The sequence below is a fragment of the Octopus bimaculoides genome, chromosome 6, assembly GCF_046866305.1.
Source record: "Octopus bimaculoides isolate indiv1 chromosome 6, ASM4686630v1, whole genome shotgun sequence".
In the NCBI taxonomy this organism is placed as follows: Eukaryota; Metazoa; Mollusca; class Cephalopoda; order Octopoda; family Octopodidae; genus Octopus; species Octopus bimaculoides.
This window is the reverse complement of record NC_142933.1, coordinates 81,559,679-81,579,656: the sequence shown is the minus strand read 5'-3', so window position 1 is coordinate 81,579,656 and position 19,978 is coordinate 81,559,679. Positions and strand designations below refer to the sequence as shown.

Below are 19,978 nucleotides of genomic sequence, written 5' to 3'. Positions count from 1 at the left end.
AGGGATAAAAGTGGAATGACATAATGTATAAAGTAATCCTACATATACAGAAAAACATGATTGCCACAGCTGGAATATGGGCACTTCTGATCACAAACAGTTGAGGTTTATTCTATGGCTCTACATAATGTGAAATAATTCCAGTTTGGTAAATTTTCCTTAATACATAACAGCATTTTATTATTCTTAAAACAGATTTAGTTTTGCTGCAAAAATAATGCCATTATAATTATTTTTGCTTCAAGATTATGTTCTAAGACCATGTTATATTTAATATCTTTAATCTGTTTTCTTATACTGAAATGTTTATAAACATGTTTCGTGTCATGGCTTGTCATTTTTATTCTGTGTAAGATAGTTATTTATATCTTGTCCCCACCACACACACACACTTTGCAAAAAAGAAATCTTTGCATGTGATTAATTTCATTAGTTTACTCTCTTCTCTCACCCCAACCTTTTAAAAAAAAAACAAAAGTTTATTGTGTTCATAAGCCTAACCGTATAGTTAAGAAGTTTGCTTCACAAGCTCATGGCTTGAGGTTAAATCTCACAACATACCACTTTCATCAAGTGCTTTCTTACCAAGACCTTGAACTGATTAAATGCTCCTCAGTAAGATTCAATATGAGGAAATCAATCACATTTGAAGAAGAGTGGAGAAGAATTAGTGTATCTTTTATCTTTCACTTGTTTCAGTCATTGGACTATGGCCATGCTGGAGCACTGCCTTGAAGAGTTTTAGTTAACTCACTCCTCAACTTCAGTACTTATTTTTTAAAGCCTGGTACTTATTCTATCAGTCTCTTATGTCAAACTACTAAGTTACAAGGGTGTAAACAAACCAGCACCAGTTGTTAAGTGGTGGTGGGAATGACAAACACATACACGTAGATATATATACATATATATTAGTAAAGGATAAAACAAAAATATTTTGTTGTGATCGTTTATATAAAGATAGGATAAAGTTCCTTTCTAAGTCATGTAGACTCATAGGACCAGTGTTCTGGTTTCCATGGCATATATATTCCCCACCTGGACAGAACACTGGTCTGTCACAGGGTTACTCATTTTTGCCAGTTGAGCAAACGTGCCTAGTGCCGTGTGAAATGAAGTGTTTTTCTCAAGAACACAATCCATTGCCTGGTCTAGGAATCAAAACCTCAATCTTATGATCATGAGTCCAACACCCTAGCTACTAAGCCAGCCACATGCTAGCACAATCATTTACATATTCCTGCTTTTAATATTTTAATGTCCAAGTCAGTGAGCTGGCAGAATTGTTAGCATGCTGGGTAAAATACTTAGCAACATTTTGTCTGTCTTCACATTCTGAGTTCAAATTCCACTGTGGTCTACTTTGCCTTTCATCCTTTTGGGGTTGATAAAATAAGTACCAGTTAAACACGGGGGTCGACTAGCCCCCACTCCCCTGAAATTTCAAGCCTTGTGCCTAAAGTAGAAAGGATTGTTATTATTATGGTGGTGAGCTGGAAGAATTGTTAGCACACTGGGGAAAACGCTTAGCAACATTTCATCTGTTTTCACATACTGAGTTCAAATTCTGCCGTGGTCTACATCACCTTTCATTCTTTCAGGGTCGATAAAATAAGTATCAGCTGAACACTGGGGTTAGCCTAATTGACTTACCCACTCCCCTGAAATTGCTGGCCTTGTGCCAAAATTCGGAATCAGTATTTTGTGCCCAGGTGGAATTTTACTTTTCATCCTTCTATGTTCACGACAAGCAGAAGGGATAAAGTATTGCATTGAAGAAAAAAAAAAAATCAACTTAATACTCTTGAACTGCAGTACCCCAGCGTGGCAAGAGTTCAATGACTGAACGACAAAGAGTTTTTTTTTAAAGATAAATTTAATCTCCATGTATTATGTTGCCTAGCAGATTTCACGTGCCACCCCACAGCAAAACCAATCGATCTCCTACTTGTTGATTTGTAAGAAGTGGCTATATTTGTCCTATGACTGGCAACAAAGAGCAAAACTAATAATAATAATAATAATGATAATGATGATAATGCTGTAGAAGGCTGACTGCTGAACAATGATTAGCATCTCCCCCTTCCACTCTTTTTCTTTCAGTCACAAATTACACTACCAAAGAGAGTGACCAGTTTTGTATGGGTCCTTATGATTTCTATCTCAGATAACTTAAGCATCTCAGTAAATCTCTTTTGTAATGATGATGATGATGATGATAAATTGTTTTTAGATGATAACCTGAACTTCACCATCAGGCGTTTCATTTCTATCATACCACACACGTACTCTCTACATGCACAAATACATGCTCACAGCAGAAGGCGTGAGGTTAATGACCTGAGTAAGCGACACCATTGCTTATCTGGCAGCCGTTTCTAGTTTACCTGAACAGATGCATGGTTAGTGTATGGAGAGGGCATTCACCATTCAAACTAGGTTGGATAAACAACAAATACCAAAAGTACATCCCCACATGACCTGCAGAACGTTATTGGAAAACCTACATCATCAATAACTGAAATGAGTTACAAAAAAAAAGTATAAAAGAATAACAGTATTTATGTGTGTTTAAACATATAGGAATGTGTTATTCGTTTGTGTATATGTGTGCGTATTTATAGAAAGGGAGGGTATCTGTCTATCCATCCATTAGTTTATCCATGTGTGTGTGTGCACACACACATATATGTATCTATACATATACATGTATATATATATATATATATATATGTATGTATGTACATGTATATATAAAGGTAAGATCCAAGAATCTAGGTGTAGGAAGAAAATGAGCTTCAAGCAATCTGTAGAAAATATATAAAAAAACAACTTTCAGGAACAATAATAGTTTATTGGTGCAGAATGTTGTGAATTTTTCCTATATCGAAGCACAATAAGCTAAAAAAATTATTTTATAATTCATGGTTGGCAACCAAGGTTGCCGGGTATGCAAATGAAAATCCTAAAGTTAGGTATTTACTACTTCTGAGGTTCCACTCGCTATGAAACATGTAGCCTGGATTTTATCTACACCTTAGCACCATGATGGCATCTGATGTGGCTTTTTAAACTAGACAATGTTCTGAAAAGACACCCACATAGATTGCACATCCGATTTGGACCACCAAGAGCTGCAGATAAGTTCTGATCTTTGTGGATCTTAAAATGTCTTTTGAAGCCTCCGTTAGATTTGCAAACCTTCTGGCATACACTGTATTCAAAGGTGTGCACAGACATATAGGCAGAATAGTTGGTGGAGCTTTGTTTTCCATGGGTTCGCAAATGAGATTTGAGCCCAGCAAAAGAAAGGCATAGTCTTTCACAAACTGTCAGGTCGCTCTTGAGTGCTACTGGTAACATGTAATTCAGTACAACCTGTCACATGGTCTGGTTGTCGGCGACTAAACTGGCAACCCCACCAGGCTTGCTTGGTGAGGAGGGTGTTATTGGACACTCTGCGGGATAAAAATATATTTATATAGATATATATATATGTATACACACACACACACACACACACACACACACACACACACACACGTACATATATGTATATAGTTTAAAGATCCATCATCATCATCATCATCATCATCGTTTAACGTCCGCTTTCCATGCTAGCATGGGTTGGACGATTTGACTGAGGACTGGTGAAACCGGATGGCAACACCAGGCTCCAATCTAATTTGGCAGAGTTTCTACAGCTGGATGCCCTTCCTAACGCCAACCACTCAGAGAGTGTAGTGGGTGCTTTTACGTGTCACCCGCACGAAGGCCGGTCAGGCGGCACTGGCAACGGCTACGCTCGAAATGGTGTGTCTTATGTGCCACCCGCACAAAAGCCAGTCATGGGGCACTGGCAACGATCTCGCTCGAAAACCCTACGAAGGCCAGTCAGGCGGCACTGGCAACGGTCACGCTCAAAATGGTGCATCTCATGTGCCACCCGCACAAGAACCAGTCCAGGGGCACTGGCAACGATCTCACTTGGCTTGCCAGGTCTTCTCACGCACAGCACATATATATCGTCGTCGTCGTTTAACGTCCGCTTTCCATGCTAGCATGGGTTGGACGATTTGACTGAGGACTGGTGAAACCAGATGGCTACACCAGGCTCCAATCTGATTTGGCAGTGTTTCCACAGCTGGATGCCCTTCCTAACGCCAACCACTCAGAGAGTGTAGTGGGTGCTTTTACATGTCACCTGCACGAAGGCCAATCAGGCAGTACTGGCAACGGCCACGCTCATCTCGCTCGAGAAACCTCATGTGTCACCCGCACAAGAGCCAGTCCAGGGGCACCAGCAACGATCTTGCCCGAAAATCCTACAACAACCCCACACAAGAGCCAGTTCAGGGGCACCGGCAACGATCTCGCTCGAAGAAATTTCATGTGTCACCAGCACAAGAGCCAGTCCAGGGGCACTGGCAATGATCTCACTCGAAAAACCACATGTGTCGCCCACACAAGAGCCAGCCCAGGGGCACCGGCAACGATCTCGCTCGAAAAACCTCATGTGTCACCCGCACATGAGCCAGTCCAGGGGCACCGGCAATGATCTCGCTCGAAAGATTTCATGTGTCGCCCGCACATGAGCCAGTCCAGGGGCACTGGCAACGATCCCGCTCAAAACATTTCATGTGTCACCCGCGCAAGAGCCAGTCAAGGGGCACTGGCAATGATCTCGCTCGAAAGATTTCATGTGTCGCCCGCACATGAGCCAGTCCAGGGGCACTGGCATCGATTCCGCTCGAAAGATTTCATGTGTCGCCCGCACATGAGCCAGTCCAGGGGCACTGGCAGCGATCCTGCTCGAAAGATTTCATGTGTCGCCGGGCACATGAGCCAGTCCGGGGCTCCGGCAACGATCTCGCTCGAAAAACCCCATGTGTCACCCGCACAAGAGCCGGCCCAGGGGCACCGGCAACGTACTCGCTCGAAAGATTTCATGTGTCGCCCGCACGAGCCAGTCCAGGGACACTGGCATCGATCCCGCTCAAAAGATTTCATGTGTCGCCCGCACGAGCCAGTCCAGGGACACTGGCAACGATCCCGCTTGAAAGATTTCATGTGTCGCCCGCACATGAGCCAGTCCAGGGGCACTGGCAACGATCCCACTCGAAACATTTCATGTGTCACCCGCACAAGAGCCAGTCCAGGGGCACTGGCAATGATCTCGCTCAAAAGTTATCATGTGTCGCCCGCACATGAGCCAGTCCAGGGGAACTGGCAACGACCCCGCTCGAAAGATTTCATGTGTCACCCGCACATGAGCCAGTCCAGGATAGAGGGAAAATCAACAAAAAAGTGAGAGATGAATATCAATTTAACTACACAACCAAAAGAGCTACTAATAGCTTCATGCTATTATGATACATGAACAGGCATATTTATAAAATACTTACAAACTGAGCCTGAAGGATTGCTGTAAGATACATGGAGTGTTTTATAAATATACCTGTTCAAGTATCACAATAGCAGGAAACTATTAGTAGGTCTTTCAGTCATGCATTTAAATTTACACACACACGCACGCACGCACGCACGCATGCATGCATGCATGCAAGCAAGCGCGCACGAACACATAGGTGTAAAAAAAAGTTGGGAGGAAATGGTACTCAAATTCTAATGGAAGAGTAAAATAATATTTTATTGAAGCTGAATTTTCAACTTCAGTAAAATACTACATATATATATATATATATATATATAAAATTTCATTTCGGTGTTAATAGTCATGTATATTATTGTATAACATAGTAGTATTCATGAGATCAAGTTTCAATGAAACCGGCCATAAATTGATGTAATAAAAGGACTTGCTAATTCCATTCTCCTTGTTTGTAATTATATATATATATATATCATCGTCATCATCATTTTTACATGTTTAGAGTATTAAGTTAAAATCTTTCATGTTAATGACCTGGAACTTAGCTTAATATTTCATTCTTTTTGGTGGGTGTAGGCTTAATATAGTGAGTTCTAGGTAACAGAGTAGCTTTTTTAGGGTGGTACTGCTTGCTCATAAGCATGAGAGATGATTAGAAATTGTATTTCAAGCAAATGTGCCGCCTCAAAAATCTGGTTAGTTTTTTATGCAGTGACTGGTGGATTATATATCCATTGCAGCAACAACACCTTACAGAAAAAAAAACAAAGCAAATTCTACATGATGTTCATCTTCCATCATGATGAAAAGAGCAAGCTGGAATATACAAACACTTATGGACAATGAGAACAGTGAACAATCTCATCATATAACTACTTTGATCATACAAAGTAGTTATTTCACTATGATATTCATATCTCTCAGACATTCATCTTTCTGATGATCAACTCACTGAAGAGCTTTATGGATATTCTTTTATTGGAAAGGAATTCTTACAAGAGAAAGAGAGAGAGAGAAGATCATGTGCATCAAATGTACATTTAAAATTTCTTTTTAGCTGATCAGCGTGACCAATCTTTCTTCTTCCCCATACTAGAAAGCAATCATTTTGTAACTAGGTTTATACATGCCTACTATGAGTCAGTTTGAAGATGAATTATTGTGTGTGTATGTTTAGGTATATACCCTTGTCTAGACTTCATGTGATAATTGTAAATGAGCATCATCGTTATACAAGCAAATTGTTTCCAGTTTTCCATGAAAAACATGCTTAGTTGGTGGGAGGGAATACCTCCTAGCTTGGTAACAGATAAGGGTTGACAATAGGAAAGATATCTGGATGTAAAAAATATACTTCAACAAATTCTGTCTGACCCATGCAAGCATGGAAAAGTGGATGTTAAATGATGGTTATGATTGTGCGTGCGTATTATATATATATATGCATTTAATGTTCATGTTACTTTTTTTATATTATGCATGTTGTTTCTATTTCCATGTCTGCATGCCTTTACTTTTAAAGCAGCTTAACTTTTCTTATTTTAATTTGTCTTTATAGCCATTTCTAGGAAGTGGTGAAGCTTCCAACCGAATAGTTGGCCGTATCAAAATGGGGTCAGACACTCTAGCTGTGATAGAGGGCCATTGGGACCAAGAAGTGTTTATTAAAGACAAGCGTTCAGAGGTAAGAGAAATACATATTGTTTAGTTGTTAATTATATTTATGTTGTTGTTGTTGTCTAGTCTGAAGTCACCCTTGATTAAGCAAATTATAGACATTCCAGTCAATCATTCTCATCTTTTTGCAGATCATCCCAGGCATGACTGTGTGCTCAAGAAGCTTGCTTAGCAACCATGTGGTTTTGGGTTCAGTCCTACTACATAGCACCTTGGACAAACATCTTTTACTACAGCCCTGGACTGGCTAATGCTTTGTGACTGAATTTGGTAGACAGAAAATGTGTTGCACATGCGTGTGTGTATGTATGTATGTATGTATGTATGTATGTATGTATGTATGTATGTGTCCCTATCCTCTTAACAATTGGTGTTGGTTTGTTTACATCACCGTAACTTATTGCTTCAGCACAAATAACTGATAGAATAAATCCCAGACTTAAAAAGATATGTAATGGGATTGATTTGTTCAATTTAAAACTCTTCAAGGCAGTGCCCCAGCATGGTCATAGTCCAATAACTGAAAGCAAGTAAATAATAAAAGATATGGCGTTTCCAATCTAAGCTCAGAAGGAATAGTCTTGAGGGTAATTTGGTTGCTATTTCTAGTGGATCTGGTGGCCACATAGAAGTTCCCTAGTTTTGCTATTGTTTTGGGAATGATTGATGGGAGTAGAGAAAATTAAACAATGTTATGACAGTTCTAGTCCAAAGTGATTTGTGAGTGTGACATGGTGTTTTCTGTATGATGTTATCCAATACAGAGAAGCAGTTGAAAAGAGTTACAAGTAACAAATTTATTTTTTCTCTTTTTATTTCAGGAGATACAGATGTTTTGGAATCCTTCACAAGAAGTAATAAGTCAAAGACTAAAACGATTTACTGTTCCTTTGGAACATCAGGACGAAATGGAATCTGAATTGTAAGTCTTTCACACACACATTTAAATTTAGTTGTAGAGTGATGAATGCCTCGGTATACGAGTTAATTTATTCCCAGAGGCCAGTTGTAAAGTGAAAACTTGTAAAGCAGAGCAATAATTTCCCATAGTAGCAATATTACAAATTGCAATTCATTCCCAGAAACATATTTTACCTGTAAAATTTATAATACTCGTAAATAAATGGCAATAAAATAGTGGTAGAATGTAAAGAACATTTTATGTAAAGTAAAAAGAATGTCACGGTCATTTGTAATAAAAAATATTATTATAATCATTTTCTGAATCACTTTCACTCACACTAGACTCGTGCACACTGTCACTTGTAGATGCTATTGCCGATTCACAAGCACTCTTAGACAGACTTGTAAATTTCTTTTTAAAAAAATGTCTGGAGTTGTTTGCTAAGAAGAAGCTTTTTTTTGCTCTCTATAAATTTCTCAGTAACACAGAAGCATTTGTTTTGGTAGTAGAAACTTTTGCACTTAGTTCAAAATTTGGATCTTGTGCTTGAAAAATAAAACTCGTAAACCCAGGGTTTCGTAAAGCAGGTCCTCGTAAAGTGAGGTATTACTGTATATTTAAACTGATTTTCTTGTGTCTTTTCTAGTGGTTTCTCTAATAAAGTACTTCTTACACTCTTTGTATATTGAACTGGAATTTAAATATCTCCAGCTCTTAGTTAAGTGGTATTCAACAAACTTCTTTTAAAATCTCATATTTTATATTTTACTTGTTTTAGTCATTGGGCTGTGGCCAAGCTAGGACAGCGCCTTGACGGGTTTAGCGAAACTAATCAACCCTACTGCTTATTTTTTAAAGTCTGATACTTATTCTACTAGTCTTTTTCGCTGAACTGCGAAGTTGTGGGGGATGTAAACAAACCAACACTGGTTTCCAAGTACTGTGAGGGATACACACACACACACACACACACACGACAACATATATGACAAGCTTCCACTCAGATTCTGTCTACCAAATTCACTTACAATGCATTTGTTGACCCAGGGCTATAGTAGAAGACACTTGCCCAAGGTGCTACACAGTGGGACTGAACCTGAAACCATGATGTTTCAAAGTGAGCTTCTTAATCATGTGGCTTTTTTTTTTATATTTGCACACTTCTCACTTTTTACATTTCGTATGTTGGAAGCTTAGAGCATTTTATATCTGATTAAGCATGCCCATAATGTGATTTAAATCCTTCATCTCTCAGACCTTAATTGTCAAGAAAATTTCCTCCCCAATGCTTAGAAATATAAAAAAAAGTTATCAGTGAAAATGCTCTACAATCCCCAAGAACTGCCATTCTCAAGAGTAGCATCTCTGACCTCAGTGACTATTGACCTGTTTCTCTGACTTCAATATTTCAAAAGTGATGGAGTCAGTTGTTAATGGCCACTGTCTCCAACATTGTGTCCCTCTTCTCTTCTTTTTCTTTAAAGATCATCAATATATCTTCTAAAAAGCTAGGTTAACTGGAACCTGCTCTTGTATGTCACTCACAAGGAATGAGCCCTTATATTTGAGAAACATGGTAAAAACTGTGATGTCATGTTTGACATCGACAAGATGTCTGACAGTATCTAGCATGCAAATCTACTACTTAATCCTTCAGTATTTAAACCGGCCATATCCAGCCAAAATAATTTATCTGTTTTCTCTTCAAACTGGCCAGATCCGACCTCTCACACTTTATTATTCTAAAAATAAACAACCATGTCATTGAAATCTCAAAGTTGCAAGGTAATGCATGTAATACTTATTTACTCACATTGATAAAAAATTTTTATCAATGTGAGTAAATAATTATTACATTTGACAGATCTGAATGCCAATGGGTTAAGCTGTCAGCTTATGAGTCTCATATGTCTTTTGTCTCTTTAATGTGAAGCTTCATGTCAGATCACTGCATCCACTGAAGTAGCTGTCTCTGACCAACATTCTATCAACTCAGCAGAGCTTGGTTTTATATCTCCTACACTTTTCTTCATGTACATCAATGACTTACAGTTGCCTCTGACAGTGTTCATTCCTAAGTAGATGATACCCTCTTTCACTCCTCACACTAACTTTTTGCACACAGCTGCCATCTATACTTTTCCTAACGTGACCAACACTATTAATTCAACAAACCTGCTTTATGTACATGAACAGCAGAGACATATCAATGTTGTCTCTTTCAACAGCACAAAGACACAACCATTGGCTCATCAAGGAAATAATCTTGCACACACCCACCTCACAGTTATAGAACAATGTACAATCAAATACAAACCTCAAAACTGCTTTAAATGCTACTTGTCACAATCTTTGATCATCTCTCTTGGTGGCTTCACATACACAACACACCAAATACTCTATCTCAAAGACTTGTTTATCTCTTTAAGTCTAAAATATACTTCAGCTAATAACGGTTTCTAACTCTCTACAATGGCTCAAGTGAGACACAAAATAGTGTTTCCACATATACAAGCATTTTAGACTGCATATATAAGGAAACTAACTGGCATAGTCATTCACCAAGCTCTCAAACAAATTCTCCTTGCCTTGCCTAAATGCGTATTTTAGTCATGCTAAATGAGTATTTTAGTCATTCAGTATATATATATATATATATACTAGCAGAAATACCCGACTTTGCCCAGGTTAAAGAGAATAATGAAATCTAAAAACGCTGTCTAGACTATGCAACCCTCAACTGTTAGTAGCTACGATACCATATTTCTGCATTAATAACTCTCCAATCCATGCCAGCATGGAACATAGACATTGAGTGGAATGCCAGTCTCTCATCCAGGAGGGCCTTGAAATCAATATTACCAACTGGGGACTATGTGTGTCGTAGTGATAATAAAAAGACCCAAAGGAGGCCTGCAACGAAATAATTTTACTCAACACTTTGCAAGTGAATCAGTGGAGGCAAAGATGCGTCTCATTTACTTGACAATTTATGCACCACATTGCAGAAATCACAATGTAAGTATATCTGAAAGGGTAGTCTTACACTGTTGTACCGTTGAATTACAAATAATGCTCATCTGTTATGTTCGGGTTAAAATTTCATCAACATCAAAAATATATGAATTTTCATGGGAGTTATACATAGAATATAATTTCCAAATTTCATAAAGATCCGTTCAGTACTTTTGACGTAGTTTTGGATAAGAAAACAAATGACTAATGTGTGTGTTTGTGTGTGATGGGTGTATATATGTATAGATATCTGTATGCATGTATATATATGTATATATGTGTACATATTACATGTACATCTATATATATATATACATCTGCACATGTGTATACATATACATGTATGCATATAGATCTATATCTATATATATATATATATATGCATATGGTGGTTGTCTACTCCTTAAACAGAGTTTGACCACCTCCTGCACCTACACCTTAGCCCTTTCATGGCGTCTGATGTGGCTTTTTAAACCAGACAGTGTTTTGAAAAAACACCCACACAGATTGCACCTCTGATTTGCACTACCAATACCTGCAAGTAAGTTCTGCTCATTGTGGATCCTAACATGTCTTTTAAGACCCCCATTGGATTTGCAAACCCTCTGGCACGCACCACATTCAAACGTGTGCACAGACATATAATCAGAATAGCTGGATGAGGTTTGTTTTCCATGGGTTCGCAGGTGAGATTTGAGGCCAGCCAAGGACAGACATGGTCTGTCACAGACTGTGCACATATACATCTCTTTCTCTCTCTTTCTCTCTTTCTCTCTCTCTGAAAGTATCTGTCATTACAGTATCGAAATGTGATTGTTTCAGTTAGTGGAATAACGTGTACATATACATCTATATGTATACATATACATCTCTCTCTCTTTCTCTTTCTCTCTTTCTCTCTCTCTCTGAAAGTATCTGTCATTACAGTATTGAAATGTGATTGTTTCAGTTAGTAGAATAGTTTCATTTTTAAAGTGAAAGTATTTGACATGAGTGTTTTTGTTTCACTTTTGACATGTAATACTTAAATAGTGGAGGAGATATTATGTTGCCATGGGCTCGAACTCCGCAAGAAGTTAATAATTTTTTTTGACTAAAACACAACTGGAACCCTAAGTAAGGCATGTGTAAAATTTGAATGAAATTGGTTGCGTAGTTCTCGAGTTTTAGGGATTCACACAGACAGACACACATTCTCATTTTTATATATATAGATATATATATATATAGATAGATATATATATATATATATATATATATATATATATATATATATATATATATATATATATCTGCCATATTATCTTAATTTTTTTTTATTTTTTAAATCCAGATTATGGAAAAAAGTCAGTGATGCTATCCTCAAAGGGGATATTAATACTGCTACACAAGAGAAATATATTCTTGAAGATAGGCAAAGACAAAGTGCAAAAGAACGTAAGGCTTTGTTGGAAGACTGGATTCCAAAATTATTTGAAAGAGACTCACTAACATTAGACTGGGTCTACAAGCATGCTGAGTAAGTGTACATTATATACAATTACCTTTTCAAACCAGTTGTCTTTTGGACATCTGATACTAATCTTAAGTGTGGAATTGAAAATTTTATCTTAACGTGTCAGACTGGAAGTGAATTAAAACCACAAATTGTATTGTTTTAAAATAAATATCACATGCATTGGGTGTAATAGAGTAGTTCATTTACAAAATGTATTTTCTTTGTTCTGTAAATGTTATTTATTGAAAAAATAATAACATGGGCGTTCCTTACATATGAGAAAATTACATACCTGAATCATAAAGGATTTTGTATTCACTTTTGTGCTTAAAGCACTTAATAGCTGAAACCTTACATACTGTTTCTGCATTTAACGGAAGTAAAACAAGAAATGCAAAATTAAAATAAAAAGGCTTTGTTTGTTGTGGGAAAATACAAGAACTACAAACTTGTTGCCTTTGGAAAGTAACTGTGAAATGAGAATGAATCTTGATTCTAAATCAGGATTGGTTATACCAAATTACTGGGGTACTCAGTTGTTTGTTCAGAGAAATTCAATTCAAAAGAGTATTAAGTTAGGTTCCCTCTCTAATTTAATGTAATGTCCTTTCTACTATAGGCACAAGGCCTGAAATTTTTTGAAGGAGGGACTAGTTCTTTTCTACTCTAGGCACAAGGCCTGAAATTTTGGAGGAGGGGGCCAGTCGATTAGATCGACCCAGTATGCAACTGGTACTTAATTTATCAATCCTGAAAGGATGAAAGGCAAAGTCGACCTCAGTGGAATTTGAACTCAGAATGTAAAGATGGATGAAATATTGCTAAGCATTTTACCTGGCATGCTGACTATTCTGCCTCCTCACTGCCTTAATTTAATGTAATATCAACAAGCATATAATAATACTCAACCTGCTAGCAATAGTAGTCAAATCCTTTCTCAAATTACTCTCTATCATCTTTAGAAAATAAAGAGACATTGTTTAACCCTTACTGTGCAGGAACTGAGTATAATCAGTTGTGTGCACGTGTACTCAAGATGTATGGAGTGAGTTAACTCATTTTTCAATAGTGGGGTATTTTTCTGGAATGCTCCACATTTCATATGATGTAGTACACCCATTTTATTTTCTGGCCAATAGAAAGTGGTTGCAAGAACTGATTTGTATATGGTTAGCATGTTACATCGCCAACAATAATTTAATCAGCTGAGCATGGATTAAGTTTAGCTTCAGATACATCATGTCTGGGGATGAGGAAAAGTGGTTATTATCATGTTTGGAATGCCTTTGATCAGAGGTCTGTTAAATAACAACAACCATATAATATCAACTTTACAGAAATTGATAGTCATAGAATATTTTTGATTCTTAAACAAATTTTATCTTTATTTCAATTTCCTTTTAACAAAATATTTCCATTCTACTTATAGTATGAGACCATGGGATCCATGTAATGACTTGCTGCAGTACGAATCTGACTATGTAATTAAAGCAAGAACTCGTCACCGAACACCGATGGTGCGTGCAAGAAGCCTTTCCAGTCTTGATAAAAAAGACGAGTGCAAAAATTACAGCAAAAGCAAATTGTGTTCAAATCGTATGAAACGTCCTTCCATAAATCAACGACACATGGGTGAAGAAAGTGGTAGTTCTACTCCTGATCTAGAAATCAACAGACATGACAGTGATTCATCTAATTCTGGCCGTAAGTCTAAATTTATTCATTAGGATAATTATATTTACTCAATCCTGGTTTGCCAACAAATCTTTGAATATTTATTTAAAATAGTCACTTTATATTCTTATCAAACCATTCTCTCAAAATTATTCAAATACCAGAATGTTTTTATAAGTAACAGAAATAAGTTCAGTCTACTTTTGGAAAATTTAGCAATTAACTTTATAAAAAAAAACTATTTGCTTTCACACATTATTAGGCACAAGGGTAGTGGTATGAAACTTGCTTCCCAATCACTAGGTTCCAGATTCAGTTCCAATGCATGGCACTTTGGATGAGTGTCTTTTACTATAGCCCTGGACTGACCAATGCCTTCTAAGTAGATTTGGTAAACAGAAACAGAAAGATGCCCATCATGTGTGTGTGTTACTGTCTTCTTGCTTAGACTTTGTGATAGTTGTAAACAAATGTCACCTTCATGCAAGAGGTGTCCTTCATTTCCAATTTTCCATGAAGACCTGTCTGATCATGGGGTATATTACCCTACTTGGAAACAGATGAGGGTTGGCAGCAGGAAAGGCATCTAGCTGTAGAAATAGCATCTCAATAAATTCTGTTCAACTCTTGTGAACATTATAATGTGGACGTTAAAGCACTGATGATAATGACATCCTAGTTTGTGCACAATTCTCTTATTAGCATTTATTCATAAAATAAGGTAGTCAAACTATATCATTGCAATGGTCACCTAACTGAAGGTGTATTAGTTACGTAAATGCTTGATAACTCCCTTGTAATAACCATACTCTAAAACCTATTATCACACTGCTGTTTTAGTTTATAATTTTCCACAACGAGAAAAGCAGTGAGTACCAAAATAATCAACAGTAAAATTTTTGAATGAACAGATTATTTCCTCATTTCAACAGAATCTTATTTCAGCTTTATAAATAAAACCATAACACTATCCAATTCTTAGACCAGGTGTGTCTTCTAAATGTAAAATTTTTATTACTCATTAAAAAAATTTTTTTTTTTAAATTTCCTGGTGTTGTCTGGAACTCAGTGCAGCCCTGTAGCTCTCTGGACCCTATCAAACTGTCCAACCTATGCTAGCATGGAAAACAGACACTAACCCTGTAGTATTCAGATTACTCTGTCAAAATATAATGCTTATTTATTCACATTCATTTTGGAATTAGTCATAAATTATCATGTAGCTTAGAAATTTCAATAATGCAATGCATTATTTTTAGAATGACATTGTATGGTGGGTGCTAGAGGCCAGATCTGGCCAGTTTAAATTCAAAAGGGTTAAATGGTAAATATGATGATGATGATGATGATGATGATGATGTGCTATTAAGTAAGGGTGAAGTGGACCTACAACTTTAGCAGCTACTTAAATTGTATGAAAACCTGCTTCAAAAATGTATCAGAACTAATTAACTAATTAAAATATAAATCCGTTTATATAAAATGTTCACCTGTTTAAAAGAATTCCCTGCTTCTTAAATTAATAGGTGTCATTAAACTGTTGAGTAGCTGGTGTATTATTCTATTATTTGTATTAATGACATGCCACTATGATAAGATTTTTGTTTTGTTAGGTGGTGGTGTTGTCAGTTAAAGAAACTTGCATGTGCTCTGCTTTATGTCCAGTATAGTCAATCAATATTTGATTAACCTTATTTGAATTAAGCAAGCAAATTGTGACAGTTGTGCCCCATTATGGCCACAGCTCACCACCTGACATTAGTAAATGAATACAATTATTTTAATGTGTGCAGTTGTGGCTGTATTGAGCAGGGAAATTATGTTTACTTTGTGGGTGTTCTGACTAAGGTGTATAGTACAGATAAGGATATCAGTTTGAAGTATCCAGCTATGTGAATAGATTTATCAAAGAGAGAGAGAGAGAGAGAGAAGATTAATTTGATACTCTGCAGATAATATAAAATCATGTCTAAGATTCCAGATAGATTTATAATGCTCTAAACTGTTTTAATTGAAACAACAACTTATGATTCAACTAATCCATATGCAAACAGCATAGCAATGAACAATTTTTTAATATACACACACACACATTCACATATTGATTGATATGGTCAGTTTGTTTTACTGTTATCTGATGTAAATTAAGCACCATTTTTTTTCTATTTTCAGATTTGAGAATTCGAAATGCTTTATCATCAGCTAAATCTTCCAGTCTGACTGATGAAACTTTTTTAAAAGCCATTGAAACTCTATCTCATATTCTGGGAGAGACACAACACACTGTCCATTCATTCCGACAGCAATTAACCGTAGTAAGACGAGAACAACAACACTTACTCGGCCAACAAGGATTTATGGCACAGAACCGAGATTGGGTTGTTCTCACTATTATACTGGTATTCCAAGCCATGGTCCAGTGGGTGTTCAAATGACAATGCCAAGTTCTTCCAATAACAAATCAACCATATATTCTATAAACCTACTTTGTGATAATTTTTTTTTTCCTCTTTAAGTCCCCCTCCTTTCTTCTTTCTGATTCCTGTAAATCATGCATCATGCCTCCTGATCTCTTCAGGAACTGCAGTTGTCTCAGTGCAAAGTCCATTCCATGAAATGGTACATAATTCTACATGACCAGTCATAGCTATGTTCATTGATACAAAGATTATCAATGAAGGAATTCATCATCTGCCTTACTAATTCTTTTACCAAACATTGAAACTGCTGCTGCTACTGCTGCTGCCCTAGCTATGGTTACCTCACATCCCATGTCTCAATAATGTAGTAACGGTAATCACCGTTATTGCTTCAATGTATAATTATAAACATCTATTTTTATTGCTTTCATTTTTGTTGTTTCTTTATTCCTTTTTGTTGCATGAGTTTTCTTGCATGTTTTTTTTTACTTTCTGTCGTTTGCCATGTTTTTTTTTTGTTTGTTTTTTTTAAATATATATATATATATGTATATATATATATATATATATATATTCTTTATCAGAAACTATGAAATATTCAAGTTCATTTATTTTTGATTTAGGAAAATTTAAAAATTTTCTTAACCATTTTACTCTTACAATTTTGTTTTTACTTATGAAATAAGGAATAACTTCCTCTCTTCCACCATTCTTTAAATCCTTCCATTTTTTTCCTTGTCTTCTAACAATATCAAGTTGCCAAGAAAACAGATGATTCTTTAGTTGTGTATGAAATAAAATTATATAACTTATAGTTATCCAGAAGTAAATTAATCTTAAGTCAAATTAAAAATCAATGATTCATTTTTAACATATTAGATATTGCTATCTAATTCTTATGAAGAAGCATTGGTTGTATCTTCAGTAAACATGAGGTTTCGAAGTGAGTGCTTTATCACATTTTTTTGTGGGAGTTGGGGGTTGTTTTTCCTTAATATTGTTCTAATTACTGTTTTAAATCTCAGTTATGATTAAAGTATTCAGTTTAACTACACAAAAACACAAGCGTTTAGTAAATGAACCGTTGAAAAGGGTTGCTTTATGTAATGGCTCATTTGAGCCATCAGCCAAATATCCTTCAAATCACACCCTGCAATCTTAAACAAGGAAATATATTTTGTGTTAGATAAATTGTTTGAATAGAAAACAAGATGGTCTTAGCTGAAATGCCTTTGATTGTAGCTCTTCTTGAGCAGTTTCTATACTTGGCATTTTTTGTAGATTTAGAGATTATTACTGAGTAAATCATCGAACAACCATCAGTTCACATTACATAATTGAAATATTGCTGAAAATCACAGCCACATTATTGAGAGAAAAAGAGTTAATAGTTAAAATTAACAGTAAATGTTGGCTGCTTTCTTTTGTTGAATTACTGAACTCTGTATGTATATATGTGTATGTATGTGTGCATATGCAGGTTTATTTATATATATATATATATATATATATATATATATAGGTGCAGACATAGGTAACTGGCTAAGAAGTTCTCTTTGGAACTACATGGTTTTGGGTTGAGTCTCACTGTGTGGCATTATGGGAAAATGTATTCTCTATGCTGACTAATGACTTGCAAATGAAATTGGTTGATGGAAATTGTGGAAGCCCATACTGATAGATGTGTGCGTGTTAGTCCTGTCCCCCACCTATTCATCGCTACTTAACCAGTGTTGGGTTGGTTTGTTTATGGCCTCACAAATAAGCAGTTGGCAAAAGAGACTGATAGAATAATAAAATACATAACTACCGGGGTGATGTCTTCAGGTAAAATCTTTGAGATGGCACCCCAGCATAACCCCAGTCTAATCACTGAAACAAAAATAAAAGATGTGTGTGTGTGTGTATGTATGTGTGTGCTATATGTATAATATATATATGTGTGAGTGTATGTGTGTTTGTATATATATGTGTGTATGTATATATATATATGTATATGTGTGTATACACATATATCAGTTAATAATGAAGTTGATATTATTTCAATTGTTGTGCAGTATTTCCTTTTCCATTTTACTTTTGTCATTGTCATGGTTGCAATAAAATATCAAGAAGTACAGATCAGGCTTAGCTAATCAGGATACTTCAATTTCTTTTTTTTTTTTTTTCTTTACTTTGCTTTTCTATCTTACTATTTCATTTACCCTGAAATTTAAATCGTATCTAGAAATACAATGCAAATGAGTGTCTATGAGGTACTGAAATTTGAACTGTCAGTTTTATGTTAGGTGAATATGTCAGTAGCATTGCTGAACCCATGCAATGTTCTCCCAGCTGTTGTTATGCTTACTTTCATTAGTCTTCATTTGTTTGTTGTTAAGTTATAATGTTTCTCTTGTAAATGTTTTCTTTCAAGCTAATATTTAAAGTTTGTCTCCAACATATTTTGTCGGAAAGGAAAAAAGTGCTTCTTGAATTTTAAAGTAAATAGAAGTGAAACTGTAGTTAACCAAAAGGCCATTAAACACAAATATCAAGTTAAATATTTATACTTAGAACACATCTTGTCTGTTTCCTTTTGTAGTCTTTTTTTTTTCTTTTTCTGCTCTGCCGCCAAAATTATACTTTGGTTCTAGTCTTTGAATGATCAAAATGGTGTGTGTGAAAGAGAGAGAGACAGACAGACAGACAGACAGAGAATTTGGTAACATGATTGCAATGATGAACCAATATTTAAGAAGAAAACAGAATATTGCAAGTCAAAAATCAATATGTAAAGAAATTTCCAGAACTTACAGTTATGAAGCTCAGTCCTTTATGTCAGTAAATTAATATGTAACTTGTTACAATGGTGAATAATGTCAACAATTTCTACTTATGTTGATATTAGTAAACTTTCTTAAGTTGAAGCTGTTTTCTGAGATTTTTCTTTGGTTCATTTGTAATATTTTCCCCACTCTTCTTTCTAATATTGAACTGTAGTCAAAGTCATGAGTTTTGTAAAGCAATTCAAAATCAAGGTGTTGTAATGTAGTCATGCGTTGCTTGGTTACTAAGATTAAAAGCTCAAATCAGTGGAAACAAAACTCAAAACTGCCAAGTTAATTTTTACAGTCTCATTTGTTGTTAGTGATTCTTGTTTATATCTAACAGAGAGCTGAGGTCATTGCACTCGGCTTAGGAACTGTATGATATTGGTGTCAGAGAGTGTGTGTGTTTGATATATACATTTATAGATATACATATGTCTCTCTATCTATCTATCTAGCCATCTATCCATCTATCTATCTATCTATCTTGTTTCAGTCATTAGACTGTGGCCATTCTGGGGTACCATCTAGAAGAGTTCCAGTTGAACAAATCAATCCCAGTACTTTTTTTCTTTTTAAGCCTGGTAC

The 19,978-nt window shown here is 35.9% G+C and overlaps 1 protein-coding gene and 1 long non-coding RNA gene across 7 annotated transcripts in view; one reads left to right on the top strand and one right to left on the bottom strand.

Moving 5' to 3' along the window:
• Positions 1–17,010, top strand: part of LOC106881835 (oxysterol-binding protein-related protein 8) — a 139,331-nt gene extending 122,321 nt beyond the window's left edge. For all 6 annotated transcript variants that reach the window (XM_052968685.2, XM_089354150.1, XM_052968686.2 and 3 more), the window contains 5 exons: positions 6,951–7,076; positions 7,891–7,991; positions 12,322–12,507; positions 13,916–14,190; positions 16,333–17,010. In XM_052968685.2, the coding sequence (XP_052824645.1) occupies positions 6,951–7,076; positions 7,891–7,991; positions 12,322–12,507; positions 13,916–14,190; positions 16,333–16,595 (951 nt within the window). In that variant the 3' untranslated portion in view covers positions 16,596–17,010. The remainder of the gene's footprint in view (positions 1–6,950; positions 7,077–7,890; positions 7,992–12,321; positions 12,508–13,915; positions 14,191–16,332) is intronic.
• LOC128248122 (uncharacterized) overlaps positions 1–19,604 on the bottom strand; it is a 128,050-nt gene extending 108,446 nt beyond the window's left edge. The window contains exon 1 of the long non-coding RNA XR_008264395.2: positions 19,377–19,604. This is a non-coding gene — a long non-coding RNA (uncharacterized LOC128248122). The remainder of the gene's footprint in view (positions 1–19,376) is intronic.
• Between the last annotated feature and the right edge of the window lie 374 nt (positions 19,605–19,978).